This window comes from Dama dama, chromosome 8 (genome assembly GCF_033118175.1).
Source record: "Dama dama isolate Ldn47 chromosome 8, ASM3311817v1, whole genome shotgun sequence".
In the NCBI taxonomy this organism is placed as follows: Eukaryota; Metazoa; Chordata; class Mammalia; order Artiodactyla; family Cervidae; genus Dama; species Dama dama.
In genome coordinates this window covers 7,408,063-7,427,793 of record NC_083688.1, presented here as the reverse complement: position 1 = coordinate 7,427,793, position 19,731 = coordinate 7,408,063, and the positions used below count along the sequence as shown (strand labels likewise).

Genomic DNA, 19,731 nt, shown 5'->3' with positions numbered 1-19,731 from the left:
TTTGAGTCCCCTGGGATTCAATAAAGATATTTCCATTTTAGTGATGTCAGGACCTATCAACCTCTAATTTGGCCTGTCCTGCTAAGTGGCAGGTTGCTCCCCGCTGGTCTCTGCTAAGACGGCCCCACCCAGAGGCCCAGACCCTCTCTCAGCCCAAGACCCTCACCCCTCCAGGACGCTGAAGGCTGGAGAAGTGCACGTTGGGGATGAACAGCACTGGCGGGGTCTCCAGGTCCGCCTCAGGCCGCAGGTAGGTGGTCTCATTGCCCCTGAAGCCGGCTAGCAGGGAGCCCTTGATGCCTAATGGGAAAAGGAAGGCATTGTGCCTGGAGGTCCCTCTGTTCATGCCTCTGCCCTCTCGTCTCCTCTCCCCTTCACGCCAACCCAGCCCAGCCCAGGCCCACTGACCACTGTTGCTGGAGTCGGGGCACTTGACCTTCCTCCGGAACTGCTTCCGCTCATCATCCCGCATCTTCCTTTCTGCTCCCTGTGGGAGACAGGGGGCCGGGGGTCACCAATGGTCTCAGGAGGGCTGGCTGCTTTTCCTCGCAACTATGGGACTTCCAGGGTTGCTTTCTTCCCAGGGTGAGATCAGGAAACGGGAAGGTACCCGGCCCAGTGCGCCCCAGCCCTGTCTGAGGTCAGCAAAGGCTTGGGAGACAGAGAAACAGAGAGACAGAGAAAGGAAACTGAGGGAGACAGAGAGGTGTGGGGAGAGAGGAACAGAGACAGGCACAGGGAAAAGGGAAAGGAACTCAGAGGGAGGGAAGAAGAAAGGGAAACGTGAAAAAGATGGACACAGAGCAGAAGAAACCTGGAGAGCTTTGTACAGAGACCTAGAAAGAGATGCGTAGAAAGGGGAAGGGTTGAGCAGAGGAGAACACACTCACAGAGAGCCCGACAGACAGATGACAAGCACACGAAGACACAGACGCTCAGAGAGCAAGCAGCAGAGGCAGGTGCACCCAGCATGGCAGAGGAGGGCGCGCAGGTCAGGCTGGCCCGCCCGCCCAGGGCCCCGCGGAGGGTCTGCCCGGCCACCTTGTCACAGAAGATCTTGATCTGGCAGACAGCGCGGTGCACCAGGCGCTCGGTGCCGGAGCCACAGTCGTAGGTGTCGATCTGCAGGTTCAGGGGGACGCCCTTCACCCCCTTCTGGGAGGAGAAGTCTGTGCTGAGGCAGTTGACGCCCACGAACACCTGGGGACAGAGGCAGGAGCTCACTAAACAGCCGGCCCAGGTCCCCAGACCTGCGGTCCCACGGCCTCCCTGAAGGCCGTGGAGTCTACTGGGCACTGGGTGGGCACCCTCAACTTCACAACGCCCCCGGAAGGCAAACCTCACCACCTCTCTTTTCCAGGGAAAACCCATGCTCCGAGAGGGCCGCTGTCCCAGGGCGACAGAGGGAGCGTATAAGGGAACCGGAGCTGGAGCTCAGGGTGTCACCAGTGGACAATGCAGCTCCCGCTAGATTGCCAGGGGCAGCCCAAAGGATCAAGGGCCAGGGAGGGAGATTAAGGGTCCTTCAGGAATTTAAAATCCAGAGCCTCATTTTTTTTTTTTGCAACTCAGAGCAAGAAGGTAGAGAAGGGCCCAAATCCCCTCCCCGCCAGCTCCAGAAAGTACTTTCCTGCTGGCCCTGCCCAGGGCCACAGAGGGTGGCACATGTGCCTGTGCCCCTGAACAACCAGCACGAGCAACAGCTGAACCAGTCACCCCCATTTTACAGCCGAGGAGACAGAGGCTCTGAGCATGCATGTGACTCGCTAATGCTTCCACAGGGAGCTGGGCAGGGTGGCAGAGAGGAATGAGCTTGGGCGTGGGGCCACTCAGACTCTGCCCCTCAAGCCATGTGACTTTAGATAAGTTCTTGAACCTCACGAAGCCTCAGTTTCTCTATCTGCAAAATGGGGACATTAAACCTACCTCCTGTGGCTGTGAGGGTGGCAGAATACCTAGGGGGCTTGGATATTTCATAACTGTTGTTGTGAGTGGGACAGATGGGAGTCTCAACCAGAAGCCTGTGTCCAGCTGATGGTAGCCTGGGGTCAGTCTTAGCTGGACGTCTCTTAGCAAGTTCACCTACTGACTGCCTACTGCTGGCTTCTCCATGGGACACCAGGCCAGAACCCACTCCAAGCTGGCCCCTATTCCTTGGGACTCTTCCCTTGGAAACGATCCTGACTTGAACAAGTGGGGGTGGGGAGGTGCTGGAGCAGACCCCCTTCCTTCCCTGGCTGCTGGGGGCCAGGCCCCCAGATGCATGCCAGACATACCTCCCCCTCAGCCAGCCCAGCCCTGATGCCGCCCCCACCCAGCTCACACCTGACAAAGACCCAAGCCTGGGGGCTTAAGAGGCTGTGAGAAAATCCCCACCGAAACCCACCGCTCCCTTCCCACGAAACTCTTCCCCCACTCCCTGAACTGGAGGCCCCAGCTCCTCCCCAGTCCCGGGTGTCTGTTTGAATAATAATAATCCCTTGCCTTTGTGCCTCTCCTTGCTGTTTTCAGAGCCCATTCACCTTGGTTTTCTCCGGGTAGCCTGGACCGCCCCATGAGGGGAGGTGGGGTGGCAGGGAGGCAGGGATAAGCTCCCCGGCTTTCCCAGGCCAAAGGGACTTTGCCACGAGCCTGACCCAAACTTGGTCTGATGCGGTAAGCCTGGCCCAGGCTGGTGAAGGGACAGGCCCCAGGTCACCCAGCCCCTGACCCTCTGACTAGTGCCTGTTCCACGAAACCACCTGTCCAAACAGAAGACCGAGACTCAGAGGGACCCGGCAGCACCGGCAAGCGTGAGGCTGGTCTCAAGCACTACGTGGCTTCATCACTGGTATGAAAAAAATACTGCCAGAGGCTCCGTTTCTCAGGCCTCTCCGATGGGCTTGGCATACAAAGTGCCCGTTCCTCCATCCTGCATGATCTCCTCAGATCTTCACCACAACTCTAGGAGGCAGATTGCTCTTCCCTTCCTATGGGCTCCATGAGTGAGGTAACGGACTTCAGCCTTCATCTATCAGACTCCACAGCACTCCTCCTGCAACACTCTGCACTGGCTCACATGTCAGGAGACCCAAGCAGCAGCAGCAGCTTGCTGTGTGGCTTGCACAAGACTCAGTTTTCCCATCTGGCAAATGGGTGGACTGGACTAATAACAACAGCCACCACTTCCGCACCAGGCTGTGCTCTGCCTTTCTCTTATCTCACCTGAGCCTCATGCCAACCTGTCCATTCACGCTAAGGTCACACTCCCGATTTTCAGCTAAGGCACTTGTCCAAGGTCACGGAGGTGGGATAAGGGCCCGGCCACTCTAGCTTAGAGCCTGGGCTTCTCCTTCACTCCTGTATCCTGCCTCCTCCCTGGTGCCCTCACTGGAGCAGCTACCACCATCCTAGGGACAGTCCCTCTCCTGGGACTTGCTGGCAACCCAGTCCCATCCCAGCCATGCCCCCAGCACTGACCTTGGCCTCCTCATGGACATTCCACACGAAGGACAGTGCGTTATACGCCACCTCCTCAATGTGCTGGACAGTGTTGAAGTTTTCTTTGCAGTCGGCTGAAACCACAGGAGACCAGAGGAGAGTCAGGAGACAAGGGATTTGGGGGCACCATGGGGAGGGGTCATTAGGGGCTGGACCCCGTTCTTGGCAGGGACTTGGATTCTCTCCCCCAAGAACCATGCTTCAAATTAGGGAGGAAGTTACTCATTGTGCCCTGGGCTACGGATGGAAAAACTGAGGTCCAGCCTGGGAAGGAGATCTGCCCAAATCCCAGAGGGACTCCTTAACTTTGCCAACTAGGCCAGGGCCCACATGATTTTGGGGTGGAGCTTATTCTTTTCAGTGGGACTGTGATTTAGGAGATCTCCTAGGTAAAATGGTAATTGAAGTCACAGTGGTAGTCATAACCATAGTAAAATCAGTACTACCAGTATTGAACTTGTAACATTAAATAAATGATAGTACTACTATACACTTGACTCTTGAGAGTCCCTTGGACTGCAAGAAGATCCAACCAGTCCATCCTAAAGGAAATCAGTCCTGAATATTCATTGGAAGGACTGATGTTGACACTGAAACTCCAATACTTTGGCCACCTGATGCAAAGAGCTGGCTCATTTGAAAAGACCCTGATGCTAGGAAAGATTGAAGGCAGGAGGAGAAGGGGACGACAGGATGAGATGGCTGGATAGCATCACCGACTCAACGGACATGAGTTTGAGTAAACTCCGGAAGTTGGTGATGGACAGGGAGGCCTGGTGTGCTGCAGTCGATGGGGTCGCAAAGAATTGGACACTACTGAGCGACTTAACTGAACTGAGCTATACACTTACAATACGGCAAGCCCTCAGTTAATCCTCACAGCAATGCTATGAATATTCAGCTTACACATGAGGAGAACAGAGCTCAGAGAAGTCTGGTCACAGCTGATAAAAGGGAGAGCAAGGTCTGGAGGTCAGTTCTCTCTGGCTCCTGAGCCCAGGCTCCTAACCACTGTGCCATCTGGCCTCTCAGAGAAGTCACTGAATCGTCCCTATTTGTGTCATGTTCTCTAGCACACATGGTTCCAAGGCAGAAATTGCACGGCAGGCAGATGCGGCGGCTGGTATTTTCCCAGGTGACAGTTGAAGAAGCTGAGACTCAGGAAGGGGCGATGACACAGGTCACACGTCAGGAAGAGAGTGACAGAGCCCGGGCCTGGAGATCCGAGAATGGGCTTGCCCTCCCACCCGTCTCAGGGCCGGGACTGGCGGCACACAGAAGGAGGCCTTCCCTGGCTCCTTGCCCACCAACAAAGCACAAAGCTTCCAGCTTCCAAAGCAGAGCTGCCCTGGCACTGTGCTTCCAGCTTCCAGCTCACCTGTTGCCAGCACAGTTATCTCATGCATTTGTGTCTCAACTGGCCAAGACCCCTGATGGGGACAGGCCGGCCAGCACCCCAGGGGTCTGTTTATGTGGTACTCCTGGGGCCCCCAGAGCCTTGTTTATCCCAAAGCAACAAAGAAAAGAGGTCACTGCTTCCAGTCAACATGCAAATCCCTGCAAACCCCACAGCTTATAACCTGGAGACAGGGACCAGGCAGGCGGCTGGAGTCAGAAATAAGCCCTGCAGAGGTCAGAAGTGGGTGGGGAAAAGGGGGACAGCAAGAAAGGCCTGACTGGAGTGTGTGTGTGTGTGAGAGAGAGGTGTGAGACAGAGAGTCAGAGAGAGAGACACTGGGGTGGAGGGTGTGAGCGGGCTCTCACCCACGTCGATGACCCGCTGCTTGGCGGTGGGCTGCCGCGAATGCCAGTGCTTCCAGAAGCGCAGCTGCTCGACTGGGCCCTTCTCATTGTCGAAGACCACCATCACCACGCTCTGCAAGCACAGCGGTCACCGTGACCCCCTGCCTCAGGAGAGGCCCGGGCAACCTCCTTTCCCGGAGCCAGGGTCAGGCGGCCCTGCCCTTTGGCTGGGCTGCCCCCCTTCCCTGGCAACGGGCAGTCCTCTAACCACACCCTCTCCCTGGAAGCCCCGGCAGGCAGGGCTGACCTGACCACCCTGCCCGCTTCCCAAGCAGTCCCAGGGTGGCCAACGTACCTTGACCTTGCTGGAGGACAAGGCAAGGCCCTTGCTGCCCGCTGGCGTCCGCAGGGTGACAGGGTAGAACTGGCCCTTGTTGAGGTAGGCCATGGGCGACTCGCCTGATTTGATGTGGATGGCTTTGGGGGAGCCCAGGGTATACTCAAAGTCACTGCGGGGAGGCGGGAGAGGACAGTGAGGCTGGGCTCCCAGGCTGGAGTATCCCAGAGGGCAGTGGAGCAGGAAGCCTGAGGCTCTGCTATGGATTCACCATACGACCTCACTAAATCACTCTACTTCCCAGGGCCTCCATTTCCGCGTTTTCAGGGTTTCTATTTAATGGCTTTGTGGAGGCACAATCCTCCTGAATAATGAATAATGGAAACGAGAGAGCCCTGAGGGGTGACCAAGTTCCAGGGAGACCAGGAAGCAATGGAACCTAGATTTTCTAACATGGTGCTGAGTTCTGAGCTGCTTATCACAACCTGGGAAAGGGATGTAGAAATCACTCTTTCTTTTACATGTCTTCATGTCTCTCTTTTCATTTGGTGATGATGCTTGCTCTGTGGACAGTGTGCAGCTCTGTCTGCAGTCCCCTGCCCACTGCCCAGTGGTCAAGGGTCCAGAGAGGCTAACTTACCTCTTGGGATTGGGATAGTCCTCTGGACCCGGGGGTTCTGGGGATGTTTTCAGGATATCTGGGAAGAGCAGAGACTGTAGAGAAACACAATCCAAGGAAAATAAATGTTCACATTCACTTCCATTGGAACCTCAACCCAGGGCCACTACATACAACTGTGAAGGTTGTACAGTGCACAACCTGGACAAAAGTCCATGGCGACCCTGCCTCAGCTCAAGAACTCTTTCTCCCAGTGATTCCAAAGCTCTGACCGTCTGTCTTCTCCACTTCTGTACATGTGTGTACCCAGGGATGCTGGAGGGGTGTGGGGGTGGGCCCTCACCTCCTGTGGGTCATCTTTGAAGGTGCTGTCAGGCTGCCAGCGCTGTGTGGGAGGCACCCCATGAATGCTCTCAAACAAGGAGGTGAGGGAGCCATTATCATATACATCACTGGTGGGCAGCAGGTAGCTGTCCACGGAGCCGGTTTCCAGCTTGCTGGGGCCTGCGGGGAGGAGAGCTGCCTTGCCTGGCGTGGGTGCAGCCCCCTCCACGCTCATTAGGTTATTCTTCTTGAGCACATCTGGGTATTCTGGGGTTCCAGACACATTCTCTGTCAGGAATTTCATGAGGTGCGTGGGACTTTCAAGGGGGGTGAGGTCCATCTCATATTCCATGCCATGGTAGTACCTGAGGAGAGAGGAGGGATAAGTGGGTACACCTCTTTTCTTGGAGCCTAGAGGGGGTCCTTGGCTGGACTGCAGGGTGACCATCACACTGACATATTTGGCCTTCTTTAATCCAAGGTAACGTTAGGTCTTCCCAACGGGCCTGAAATGAGACACTGCAGCGGGCCCGGTGTGTCACAGTGGGAAGCAGGGAGGAACCAGGTACCGGATCGAGGTTCAGGGCGCAAATGCCTGCTTTGTCCATTACAGTACTTGGTAATTTAAAAACTGAAAGTTTATTCATTCCTCATCCAGGGTCAGATGTCCCCACACTAAAATTACTGTACTGAGTCATTCCTGGTGAGGGCAAGAGTGGGTATTTGTGAGTACAGATAGTGTATGTTAAGAAAAAGGTCTGGAAGGATATACCAAACTATTAAGGGAAATAAGAAAGTAGAATTGCAAGAAACTTTCACTTTTTTACTTTGTATTTTTAAGCAAAAATAACAGTGTCTTTAATGCATTTCATTGTACAGAATCCAGAGAATTTTTGCATACAGTCCTCACTTTGTCAAAAGAGCCAGATAAACGATTTTCACATCTAAGCCCCAGAGAGTCACAGAATCAGAGACACTGAGTGAACACACAGACCTTATCATAAGATGATTCTGTGATCAACGGGTGCCCTCCTGTGACTGTGCCGGTCTTCCGTTTCCACCACCAGACTTCTGATTCTCAAGCGCCAGCCTCAATATGGGTGTTTATTTTATTACTACATCAAATTTGCTTTTAAAAAGTAAACTAAATTTAAAAATAGTTTCCACAGTAGATAGTTTAGTTGTTATAGCTACACAAATATTGTTTGCTGGCTGGTCAAATATTTTACTATGATAAGTTTTCTTAGAACAACCTCTGTTGCTACTGGAATTATGATATTAACTTGAGCTTCCTCATTTTAGAATTTTCTACTTATTTATTCATAATTTCCCTAAAATTGTCATACACCTATAAACAATTTTCTTCAAATGAACAAATACATTATATAATCTACCAATTCATTCCTCCCTCCTCCCCTTCCTTCCCTTTTTACTTTATATATTTCTATAGAATTTGAACACTTTATAAAAAGCAGGTATTTTACAATCAGAAAAGCTAACAACATTTAAAAAAATTAGTTTTGAGGAAAATGTACAAAAACCCACTGTTTGTAGCAGTGGAGGGCCCTAAGCCAGCTGCAAGTGCTTCAGTGTCTGCCTTAGCAGTTTGGGCTTTCCAGAAGGAAGAGAGAAGGAAACCCAGAAGGTTTCTCAGCAAAAGCCCTGATAATGGGGATAAGGAAAAGTAGGGGGGGGGGCAGTATTCTTCCAGTGCCCATCTGGCCATGAGTATGGCCTGGGCTGCTCTCTATAAGAAAAGGAACATCCATGCTCTGAGGCACAAGTCCAAGGCAGAGGCCTAAGAAAGCCAAGGGAAAGAAATAAGGGAACATAGGTGTCCCCTCCCCTTGAGGCTGCAGGGAGGGTTTTGAAGCTAGGGCAGCAAAGCTTCCAGCAGGGCTTTTCCACTACTGTGGCTTTGAAGTTTGTTTTTAGTAAACTTTAGCCACGTGGCCTGCAGGCACTTGTGTGTGTGTGTGCACTCAAGCAGGGTCTCACCCTGACTCTGTGGGCCCCAGTGTCTTGCGATCATAGGTCCCTTCATCCATAAAAAATAGTTTAAAAATCCTCAGTATAAATACAAATACAATCCAGGCTGGATTATATCGTTTTCTTGATTTTAAGAATAGATAAAATACTTTTGTGGGCCCCTAAGAGTACCTTAGTGGACTTCCTGGTGGCTCAGACAGTAAAGAATCCACCTGCAATGTGGGAGACCTGGGCTCGATCTCTGGGTTGGGAAGATCCCCTGGAGGAGGGCACGGCAACCCACTCCAGTATTTCTTGCCTGGAGAATCCCCATGGACAAGAGTGTTGTAGAGCTGGACACAACTGAGGGACTAAGCACAAGGGTACTGTGGACCCTAGTACTGGCACTGTGCCTCCTGTGCCCAGTGGATAAGGGGCCCGAGGTGAGGCGGGGAGGGGGTAGGGAAGGGCAGAGGGGCAGGGATGGTGGTGAGGGTGAGCCTCACCTCTTGCCTTGGTCATTCCGGCCCCCAGTGCTGGAGGACAGTAGCCGCTTCTCCTTGGGGCCCTGAGAAGAAAGGAAGAAAGGATTTATGTGTGGCTCTTGGGTAAGATCTGACTGTCACGAGCCTCAACTCCCTCCAGGGGACTTGGTCACGCGGGGAGCTACCTTAGTCATTGGGAGGAAACCTGCCAGTCCTTTGAGTTAGCAGACCATTTAGTCTAAGCCCCAAGTTAAAGAGTAAGAAGAAGTACCCTGAAATTAGCACTTAGGAATCATGGAATTTGGAGTCAGGCAGGCCCAGCTTAAGTTCTAACTACTTTACCACTTAAAAGTGCTGTGTGACTCTGGATAAACGATTGTGCTTTTCTGAGATTCAGCTTCTTCATATGTCTGGGGGATGACAGTCCCTCCCTTAAGTGGGTTGTGAAGATTTATTAATAAAGATAATGCTCACTGTTTTTTAATGGAGCACTTCCTACGCACTGGGCCCTGAGCTAAGTGGCTTCTCTGCGTGCTCCAATTTAATCTCTACAAGCTCTCTATGATGTCTACCAATGTTATCCCCATTACACGTATGAGGAAAACTGAAGTCCAGAGAGGCTCTGTCATCTTAGTGATTAGGAGCACAGACTCTGAATCCAGATTTCTTGGGTACAGTTCTTAGATCTGCTACATATTGGCTGTGTGACCTTGGGCAAGGCCCTCAACCTTTCTGCACCTTACTGTCATCATCTTTACGGCAGGAATAATAATAGTAATACCAACACTTGGGATTGTTGTGAGTGCTTAGACTAGCACCTGGCACATGCAGAGCACTACGTGAATGTTACCTCTCATGAGTGTAATTATAATATTTTGTATCTTAGAGAATTTGGGTCATTTCTCCCTAAAGCTAACAAAGCCAGAACAAGGTCTCTGACCAAGTTTAGTGATGTCAGTGCCCGGGTTTTTAATCACACTGATGGGAGACCAGGAGGAAAGGTACCTGGCACAGTGTCCAGCATTCAGTAAGAAATGGTAAGTGGTCACCCTCAGGACTATACTGCCCTAAGTCACACGGCCAGCTTGTGGTGGAACAGGTCTCCAACTCCCAACTTGGAGCTCTTTCCACACCGTCAGACTGTGCTCTTAGTATCTGCAGTGCTCCTCTGACCTAATGTGCTCTGGGAAGGGGAAGGGAGACAGGTGTATCTCCCCAGGATGCTGTACTAAAGAATCCACTGCAAGTGTCACCTTCAGAGCCCGGCCCCACCATTCTGGCCCTGGGAATGGACTCTTGCTCAGGGGAGATAGTGCTAGATTTCATTTTATGGCCCAGTCTCAAGCGATATATCCCAGGCTGGAGTTATTTCAAGCTCAGACCTAGAATTCTGGCTCCTACCAGGTCCCCAGGCTGAGACAGTCAACTCAAATTTTTTTTCCATCATCAGTCTGCTGGGAGAAGGGAAAGGAGGGTACCATACCACTCCTAGATAAGAACTAGAGGCCAGAGAGATAATTTGGGGTTTCTTTTGTATCTGAGACCACTTCCCCTAACTTGGTCTCTGAATTTGCAGAGTTTGCCTTCCTTTGTGTAGAATAAACTACTTCTTGGGCCAGTGAATTTGAAGGTTTATTTACAAGGTGGCTTTGAATCTTCAAACTTCAGATTCAGTTATCACAACAACCAGCTATTCATGTCCCCAGCCTCCAATCTGGGAAAGTCTCTGGGAGCAATAACCCAGCACAGGGATAGCAAGAAAGTTTGCTGCCATGACAATTCAGACAGATGGGTGGGGGTGCCTGGAGTTACTAGGCTGAAAAAGATTTTGTGGTCTTCAGTGCGAATACAGGTTGTAATCCATTAGCAGTGTCTGGCAAAGGCACTGGAAGAGGGTGACGTCATGGGTGTTATGTACTTGCGGTTACTAATAGGTTTAAGCACACTTCTCATACGTGAGAGGCCTAATTTCTGTTCTTAGGAACTGACAGTCTCAAAGTCAAGGCCCCAGAAACTATTAGAGAACAATAAGAGATGGTATGTCAGGAAGTGGTCTAGTGCACATAATGGCACAAGGGTTTGAACGACAGTGAGACACTCAGGAGAGGGAGAGGTGATGCGAGGGGGGCTTCTGAGAGAAGCTGGGCCTTGGGAAGGGCCCTGAAGGAAACGAATGGACTCAAGAGCAGAAGGCATGTTCTAGGAGGTGGGGCTGCAAATAGGCAGGTGGGGAATGACAGGGCAACTGGGATGGCCTAAGGGACAGACAGAAGATGGTGGGTTAGAGGTAATCGCTGTGGTGTGTGTGGCCAAGGAACTGATCCATTCAATCAGTACATATCGAGCACTGTGTGGCAGGCAGTGTGGGGTACTGGGGGCTCAGTCATGACCATGACATGGTTTCTGCCCTCCAGGAGCTCAGCGTTATAGGTGAGATGGAGGAATAAATGCACAAACAGCAAGTTTCTGAAGACGGCGTCAAGGAAAATGATGGTACTTGCTGAGGGTGCCCAGAGGAGGCACAGCATGGGAAAGCCCAGAACGCCTTCCCCACCTTCAGGGAATGAAAGAGGTAACTTAAAGCTGAGAGTAGGGTTTCGCCAGGGGAGAGGGGAGTGTGCCAGGCGGAGGAACCAGCATGTGCAAAGGCCCAGAGGTGTGAAAGAACATGGTGAGGGGTCAGGGGTGGTCAGAGTGGGCTGGAGAGCCATGAAGCCTGAAAGCAAAGATGCATGTTCAGTTGGGGGGGGGGGCATGCCCAGAGGTGGCGGACATACGGACATATGATTACTACCTACCATGTAGTAATCATAGAGGAAGCTCAGGGCCGCAACGCTGTCGTCATCCCCGTTGACTCTCATCATGGCCTTCGTGGCCGCCGTCAGGGGGTTTTCAAGGTAGGTCTTCCAGGCCTCATCCTCGTTAGTGTAGGGGAACTTCTGGAAGTTAACTGGGTCGTTCTTTAGCAGCCGAACAGATCTGAAACTGAAAAGTAGGTAAGGAAAGTCAAATTTAGGCTGTCCCAGCAGAAGGCATGCGTATGCTTCCCAGGTGGCTCAGTGGTAAACGATCCACCTGCCAATTCAAGAGACATGGGATTGACCCCTGAGTGAGGAAGATCCCCTGAAGAAGAAAATGGCAACCCACTCCAGTATTCTTGCCTGGGGAATCCCATGGATGGAGGAATCTGGCAGGCTACAGTCAATGGGGTTGCAGAGTCGGACATGACTGAACATGCATGCACAGCAGAAGGTCGATGAATGGTCAGCCTCAGACCAACATTCAGAAATTCAGAGAGCTACCAGCCTTGAAAACTTGAAATGCTTATTGTGTCATCATTGGACAGATGGGGCAGTAAAAAGTACCTAAACTCTGGAGCCAAATGCCCTGGGTCACCACCAAATGTTGCCATGGAGAAGCTGTAGGTTTGGGGCCTCAGTTCCCTCAACTACAATAGAAAGACTACAATCCCAGCCTTGCAAGGTTTGAGAGAAGATTCAAAAAAATGCTTCCATGGTAAGTACTTATTCAAGAGGAATCAGTGTAGCAAGGATGGGAAATAACAATGACAAGGTGCAAAGAATAAGATTTCCAGATAACTCAGCATGGGTTCTGATCACATTCTCCTCAAGACCGTGAAAGACACAGAAGGCTGGAGATCATTTCAACTTAGAGAGAGAATGTGGCAAGTGACAGAGAAAGCTAGAGTAAGGAAGCCCATAGGCAGACAGGGTCTTGGTAAATAGCGTTTCAGACCAACATTTATTGTAAAGCGCCCAAGCAGCTGCTCAGATGCCAGGAACTGGAGTGGAATGCTGCAGGGCACACCTAGGCAGACAGAACCTGGGCAGTTCACTGAGAACGCAGACAAATACAAGCCACATGGACTCAAAGGCAAATGATCAAGACAGACTCTTTGGAGGACATTCAACATGGGTAATTATATCACTTATGTGATATGGGGGGGGGGGAGGGTCCCAGGAATATAGAATTTATATATATTCTATATATTTATTCACATACATATATATTCACATATATATTATATATAATATAATATATATACATTCACATAATACAGAATAATGGTAATGATGACAAAAATAATGTATAATCTTTACTGAACACTGACCACGTTTCAGGCACTGAGATAAGCACTTTTTAAGGATTATCTCATTTAATTCTCACAACAACCCTGTGAGGCAGGTACTATTATTGTTCCTATTTTATATATGAGGAAACTGAAGCTCAGAGAAATTAAGGGAGTTGCCCAAGGTCCCAGTTAGTGGGTTAGTGAGTGGCCCAGAGGGGATTCAAGCTCAAGCAGGATAGTGCTGTAACACAGAATAGTGTTCTCAAACTTTCGCTGCATCAGAATGGCACAGAAGGCTTGTTAAAACACAGATTTCCAGGCCCCACCCCTAGGTTCCCTGGTAATGCTGATGCTGGTAGTCTGGGGACCACACGTTGTGAATCATTCGTGTAGAACATGCTCTTAATCATGAGCAAGGGCACAGATGTGAGGAAGTTCTGGTTATGTTCATTTTAGAGCAAAGAATGTGGAGGGATAGTGGGAGGTGAGAAACAGCAGACAGCCAGGATGGGAAAAGAGAGTCCCAGACATGAAGCGGGCACAGACTGGTCTGCTGGTGCCCTGATGCCCCCTGCTAGGTGAGTCTCACAGATTCTCCCCTGTTAAGGGACACAGGAGTAATGTCACCATTCACTGTGCTATTATTGTATGTTTTCCACTAATCAGCTCTGCTCCTTATAAGAACACTAGAAGCAAGGATCATTTGCTTTGTTTTACAGATGGAGAAACCTGAGACTTGGAGGAAATGCCCCTCAGGTCACCCAACTAGCCCATGACACAACCAGGATTGTCGAGTACCCAAGCCACACACTTTCCACTAAGCCACATGGCTTTCCCGCAGTGCAAGAGGGCAATTCTTGCCACAACAGGAAAATGCTCAGTTATGGAACTGCAGGCACTGCGGCAGACTGGTGGGTGGGCGAGGGCCTTCACAAACCGAATCACACCGCAGGGAGTGCCCTCACGCTGCCCTGCAGCTCAAGCCTGCATTCTCAGACACAGAGCGGGAACAGCAGCCGGGCCCAGGCCGGGGTGGAGAGGGCTCTCTCCCAGGGGCTTCTTCCAGTGCAGTGTCTCCCATCCCCCTGAGCCCCGGGGTGTGGGGTATTAGGCTCTGAAAGGGAGGGAGAGGGAGCTGTCACACAGGAAAGAGAAATGACAGAAACCTTCCTGCTCCAGGGGCATGGAGAGGGAGGCACACCCCAAGTTTCTGCTGCGATAAATCATGGGTCTTAAGATGGAGGGGTGAGAAAAGGCCCCTCCCAGCTGCCTCCTAGGCCTGGGGTGAGAGCAACTTACGGAGCAAGACCAGGTGGCTGCCCCCAAACCCCTCCCAGCCTCAGCCTAAATGGAACTCCCAAACCAAGGGGGCACAGAAGGAACAGGGAAAGGCCTGGTGGACCCCACTCTCTGGGTCAACTGGGAACCCCAGCACTTAGCACTGTTCCTTGTTTACAAAATGAGTCAAATAAAAGCACCTGCCATATAGGACAATGAGGACTGAGTGACCCCGTCACAGGAAGAATGCTCACAACTGGAACATAACAAGTGCTTAATACAAAAAGAATGATGCTTTCATGCCACAGAAAGGGTATACGTTACAGAAAGCTCATTCCAGAATGTCAAAAATCTTGAGTCTATGGAATCTTAGGCTGTAGGTTTGGTCTTCAGGTGTTGAAATAATTTCTCATTTATAATTTCTAATAAAGGAGCAATGTGCAAAAAAATAATCATGCTCCCAGCCCAGCTTGGAGCTAGACATTGAGTGCTTGCAAAGTGGTACAAGACGTGGTCACCCTGTAAGTCGTTGGCAGATGTGGAAGTGAAGAAGTGAAAGTCGCTCAGCTGTGTCTGACTCTTTGCAACCCCGTGGACTGCAGCTGCCAGGCTCCTCTGTCCATGGGATTCTCCAGGCCAAAATACTGAAGTGGGTAGCCATCCTAGGACCAATTTGCTGACTCTGGTGGAATAACCGTTATCAGCTTTAATGAGCTATCAGTTATCTTACCCTATTCAAAAGTTAAATTTTAGAAGACAAAGATAAAGTGGCATCAGAAATGAAAAGACAATGTTTGCTGTTCATCCAGGAGGATTTTCTGGCCTGTGAGGGTCTTTAATCCATCCTGTGGAGACCCCAAAGTCTGATTCCTTGATACACAGCAGCTACCCGACCTCAAGCATTTGCCAGCATTTACACCACTCCCACAGCTATTTTTCTGCCTTGTCTTATCTACTCTGCACAACAGGTTTTGGGGAAGTTGAGACTCAGGTGATGTTACCTCCAAGTCACTCAGCTAGTAAGTGGCAGAGGCACAACTTGAACCTGGACTTGTTGGACTCCAAGATGCAGCTCTTAACCCCATGCTAGTCTCCTTTCAAATGCCTTCTTATTCTGGCCATTTCCCTCCTCTGGAATACAGTGAACCAATCCTCCACTGCCAGGCAGAAAAGGGTTTCCCACCCACACAAGGCAAGGGGGCCTAAGGGAAGAAGTGAGATGACTGGAAGTTTCTAGCCAGGCACTGGGGGCAGTGTCGGGGGCGGGCTCCAGAGTTCTGGTTCCCAAGCCTGTTCATGCTACCAATCAATGTCATGTTCCAAGTCAAAGTATTTGGATCTAAAAAGACTTGGCTATGGATAAGGTTAATTAGCATTGATTCATGTGCCAAATACTGAAATCTAAAAATGTTTGGCTCCCTGTTCTCCTAAACATTAGAACTGAGGGCTGAGGGCCCGGTGGGGAACAGATATGAAAGGGTTCCAGGAAGGTGTGAGCCCTACTAGTGGGAGACAGAGCCAGAACAAAGAGGGGAGACCAGCCACCTTCCCCGAGGGCCTCTGCAAACTCTCTGTTGGTGTCCCTGTCCAAAGCAGAGTTCCTCAACAAGCAGAAGGTGAAAAGGGGATGGCGGAGGAGGCTGTAGGGAGAGGACATGACTCTGGGCAGCCTTCCTGCCATCAGATCTTCACCAGGGTGCAGCACAGAAGGATCCATAGTACCGTGGGAGGAAGTATTATCACATCAGGAGCATAGTCTGACAGACCCAAGTAACTGTGTGTCCTTGGGTAAGGCACTGAGCCTCTCTGGGCTTATTTTCTCATCTGTTAAATGGGTCTGTTGAGTGTCTTCTGTGCACTAACCAGGGGCTCTTCTAGGCACTGGGGAATCAGCCAAAAGCATGGCAGATAAGGCTCTGCTCCCATGGAACTTGCAATGTAATTGGGGGAAGACAGACCATAAACAAGTAGGTAAATGAGTTAATTTTGGTTAGTGATAAGTGCTGTGAAGAAAATTAGAACACAGTTATGTGATGGAGTCACCAGGGCTGGCTACTTTAGAGTGGGGATAATCTTTGGGTTGTTAGGAAAATTAAGTGTATTAACATGAGAAATGTGCTAAGCCTAGAGCCTGCCAGAGAATAATCGCTTAGTAAATAACAGCCATCATCACCATCATCATCATGACCATCATTTTCTTAGAACCCCCAAATGAGAGTAAAGGGGACACACTGCCTGAGGTTCTTAAATTAACATCCTCTCCCAGCATCCTGTCTGTGAACAGGTTCCATGTCAAAAACAAAAGAGACAGTGTAATAACCCCTTGCCTTGACTTTCACATTCATTATCTCATGGAGCCTCCCAACATACATGATGTGTTATTATCTCTACTTTATAGACCAGAAAACAGACAACAGAGACTTTAGGTGACCTGTTCCAGGGGACTGGCCCAGTGAGTTACAAAGCCAGCCTCCTGGAATCTAATTCCATGACTAGTTGCTTTTCCACCAACCACTAGTTTCTAAGAAGAGATGCAAAAGAGAGGGAAAAAACAATAAAGCTGGGTGGCATCCATCCACCTAACCATCTATGCCTCATTTTAATAAATATTTGTCAATATTTATTGTACTACGTGCCAGGCTTTGTCCTGGGCGGGCGAGACAATAAGATCTCTATTGTCACAGAGGTTGCAGCTTAGTGGCAGGCAAGACAAACATGACCACAAAAACAAATGGACAGCTACTATCAGGTGAAGAAAGCTATGAAGGGAAAGAAGCCAGAGGACTTCTGACCTGCTTCAACTTTGGGGAATAACTAGATGCTGGCTGAAAAGAGGAGTGGAGGGGAAGAAGAAATGTGGAGATGGGTGTGAGAGGATTTTTGACCTTCCAGATCAAAGGCAGGATCAAAGGCATAAGCCTGGGACAGCTCCCAGAGATTGTCTGCCTACTGTGTGCCAGGTGTGAGCCAGGGTTTTTGCATATGTTGCCTTGTTTCAAGGAAGGCCAGTCCACTGAGGAGGAAACTCAAGTGTGAGATTTGATAATCCCTCATATTTGCATACTGTGTTATATTTTTCAACATGCTTCTCATACATTTGTCATCATCTCTGATCCTGCAATGTTCCTATAAGGTAGGGAGGGAGAGTATGACTATCCCCATTTGATAACAGGAAAAATGAGCCACAGAGAAGGCCACTGGCTTGCCTAAGTCTACTTAGCTGGTATCTCATGGCGCCAGGCCTAGAACAGAGGGCTCTGTCTTCTAGCATCAAGAACCTTGACAAGGCTGTCTCCTCAGATACCTAGAGGGGTTAAGTGCCTACAGTGGTGAAGTATAGTTTCATCCCAAGTCCTTTCAGATTCTGAATACCCACAGCTTTCTGGCCAAGCCACTTAAGAATCCAAATGGGACTAAGCAAATGTAAAGCTACTAGTTGAGGGATATTTTTTGGTGTTCCAATTAGTGTGCAAAGAGACTTTAGAAATCTAGCCTCTCTTTTTTAGTTTCTGTTGTTGTCTGCTTTGGCCACACCACCCAGCTTGTGGGATCTTATTTCCCTGACTAGGGATGGAACCTAGGTGCTGAGCAGTGAAAGCACAGACTCTTAACCACTGGACTGCCAAGGTTCCTAGAAATCTAATCTTTGGCAGCAACTGTGACTTGCCTAAGGACACACAGCACAGAGTAGGGCTGGGATTCAAGTCTCTTAGCTTCCTGTCCAGTACTCAGCTCAGTCACTACCTTATCTCAAAGGCATTTCTATAATTCAGAGATGGAAAAGTAAGGCCTCTGACTTAATTTTACAGAAGGGGGAAGAAAACTCACCACCAAGGGGGCAGCCTCAAGCCCCACTAAAGGAGGTCCCTGAAACAGGACCGATCCAGGCATCTGGGCCCCACTTCCCTCCAGCCTGAGGAGGAAGAGTTCCAGGGGCTGCCTGAGTTGGGTGTTGACACCCAGATACACCCAATGACTTGCCAAACCCTGTTGTAAGCTACACAGCTCATCAGCAGTGATCAATCACACTCACTAATTACCCACGGGGAGGCCCTGCCACAACTGCTCATGGAGGAATCATTTCTCAGTCATCCCCATGGAAGGTGTTCCCTGGGCATGACAGACCGCTCCAGGGTTGTTGTGCTTGCAAGTGGCCCATCTGGTTTCTGGATGCACAGGTTGTGAAATGTGCCCTGTCACCTGCTGGGGGCTCACTTGGGGGCCTCAATGGGGAAATGGCAGCGCTTAGGGAATGGCTCTACAATGACCCCAGTTTGAATGAGGAGGTTAGCAAGAATTGGGAACTTCTGAGGGCAGGGACAACATGGTATTTACCTTTGTAAATAGTTATAGAGTGGGCCTCAGAGCTAGGCAGAGCTGGTTCCAGTTTCAGCTCGGCTATGACTATGTGACTTTACACTTGACCTCTCCACGCCTCAACTTTCTTACCAGTAAAAAATGGGAGAAGATGAGAGCAATAACATCAGTTACTGTGACAGCTATTATTCACTGAGGGCTTATCAAGGGCCAGATGCTGGCCCAACAATTTCAAGTCATTTATTGGTTTACTCTTTACACCTTTGTGAGCTATTACGGTTGGAAAATGCAAAGGGATAATGAAGGCAAAGTAATCAGCATAGTGCCAGCACATAATAACATGAATTATTCTTACTAATACTCACCCTGTGGGGTAGCCCCCAGAAAACTGCACGACAACTCACAGCCTCACTTTCTCCTTCTACTATTGACAGAAGGAGACCAGAGATTCTCAGATAAAGGACTGCAAGCATCACCAGCTTCATCATCTGGATCCAGGTAGGCAAGTTAACTGAGAGCCATCAGGCTCCAGCCAACACTTTTAGCTGCGTGTAAATTAATTATGCGCCATTTTCTAATTATACCAGAAACTCACTTCCTCCCCTTTGAAAATTCTTCCCTCGACGGGAATTTTTTTTTTCATGCTATATTTTCCTCTTGGTTTCCTGTCCAATTTTCCTAATTCGTTTCTGTTATTCAGTTGAGATGTGAACGAAGTGCACTCCATCTAGAGACCCAAGGCACCACATCCCTTCATTCATTCATTGTGTTGAACAGGCCTGGTACTGGGACACAAAGGTAAATACCACGCTGCTCCAGCCCTCAACAGTTCCCCATTCTTGCAAACCTCCTAGAAAGACCCAGTGAAATAACATCAAATATTGGTGAGAGCCTTTCCCTTCAAGACTTTCACTAGATCAGTTGCTCTGACCTTTTTAAAGAAGCAAAAGGAATGGGGTTGGAGGGGGGGGTGGGGGGGGTGGGTAGCCAGCCAGGATTATTTGTTCCATTTTATTAATGGAACAAAGTTTCCCTTGTAGCTCAATTGGTAAAGAATCTGCCTGCAATGCAGGAGACCCAGGTTTGA

At 49.9% G+C, this 19,731-nt stretch overlaps 1 protein-coding gene across 1 annotated transcript in view; it reads right to left on the bottom strand.

Annotated features, from left to right (window-relative positions):
• GRHL3 (grainyhead like transcription factor 3) overlaps positions 1-19,731 on the bottom strand; it is a 35,552-nt gene that overhangs the window by 11,020 nt on the left and 4,801 nt on the right. Inside the window, exons 2-11 of the mRNA XM_061147833.1 lie at positions 11,755-11,941; positions 8,978-9,039; positions 6,523-6,868; positions 6,201-6,274; positions 5,579-5,732; positions 5,245-5,356; positions 3,460-3,554; positions 1,042-1,200; positions 409-487; positions 167-300 (exon numbers count right to left, since the gene is read on the bottom strand). Of these exons, the coding sequence (XP_061003816.1) occupies positions 167-300; positions 409-487; positions 1,042-1,200; positions 3,460-3,554; positions 5,245-5,356; positions 5,579-5,732; positions 6,201-6,274; positions 6,523-6,868; positions 8,978-9,039; positions 11,755-11,941 (1,402 nt within the window). The remainder of the gene's footprint in view (positions 1-166; positions 301-408; positions 488-1,041; positions 1,201-3,459; positions 3,555-5,244; positions 5,357-5,578; positions 5,733-6,200; positions 6,275-6,522; positions 6,869-8,977; positions 9,040-11,754; positions 11,942-19,731) is intronic.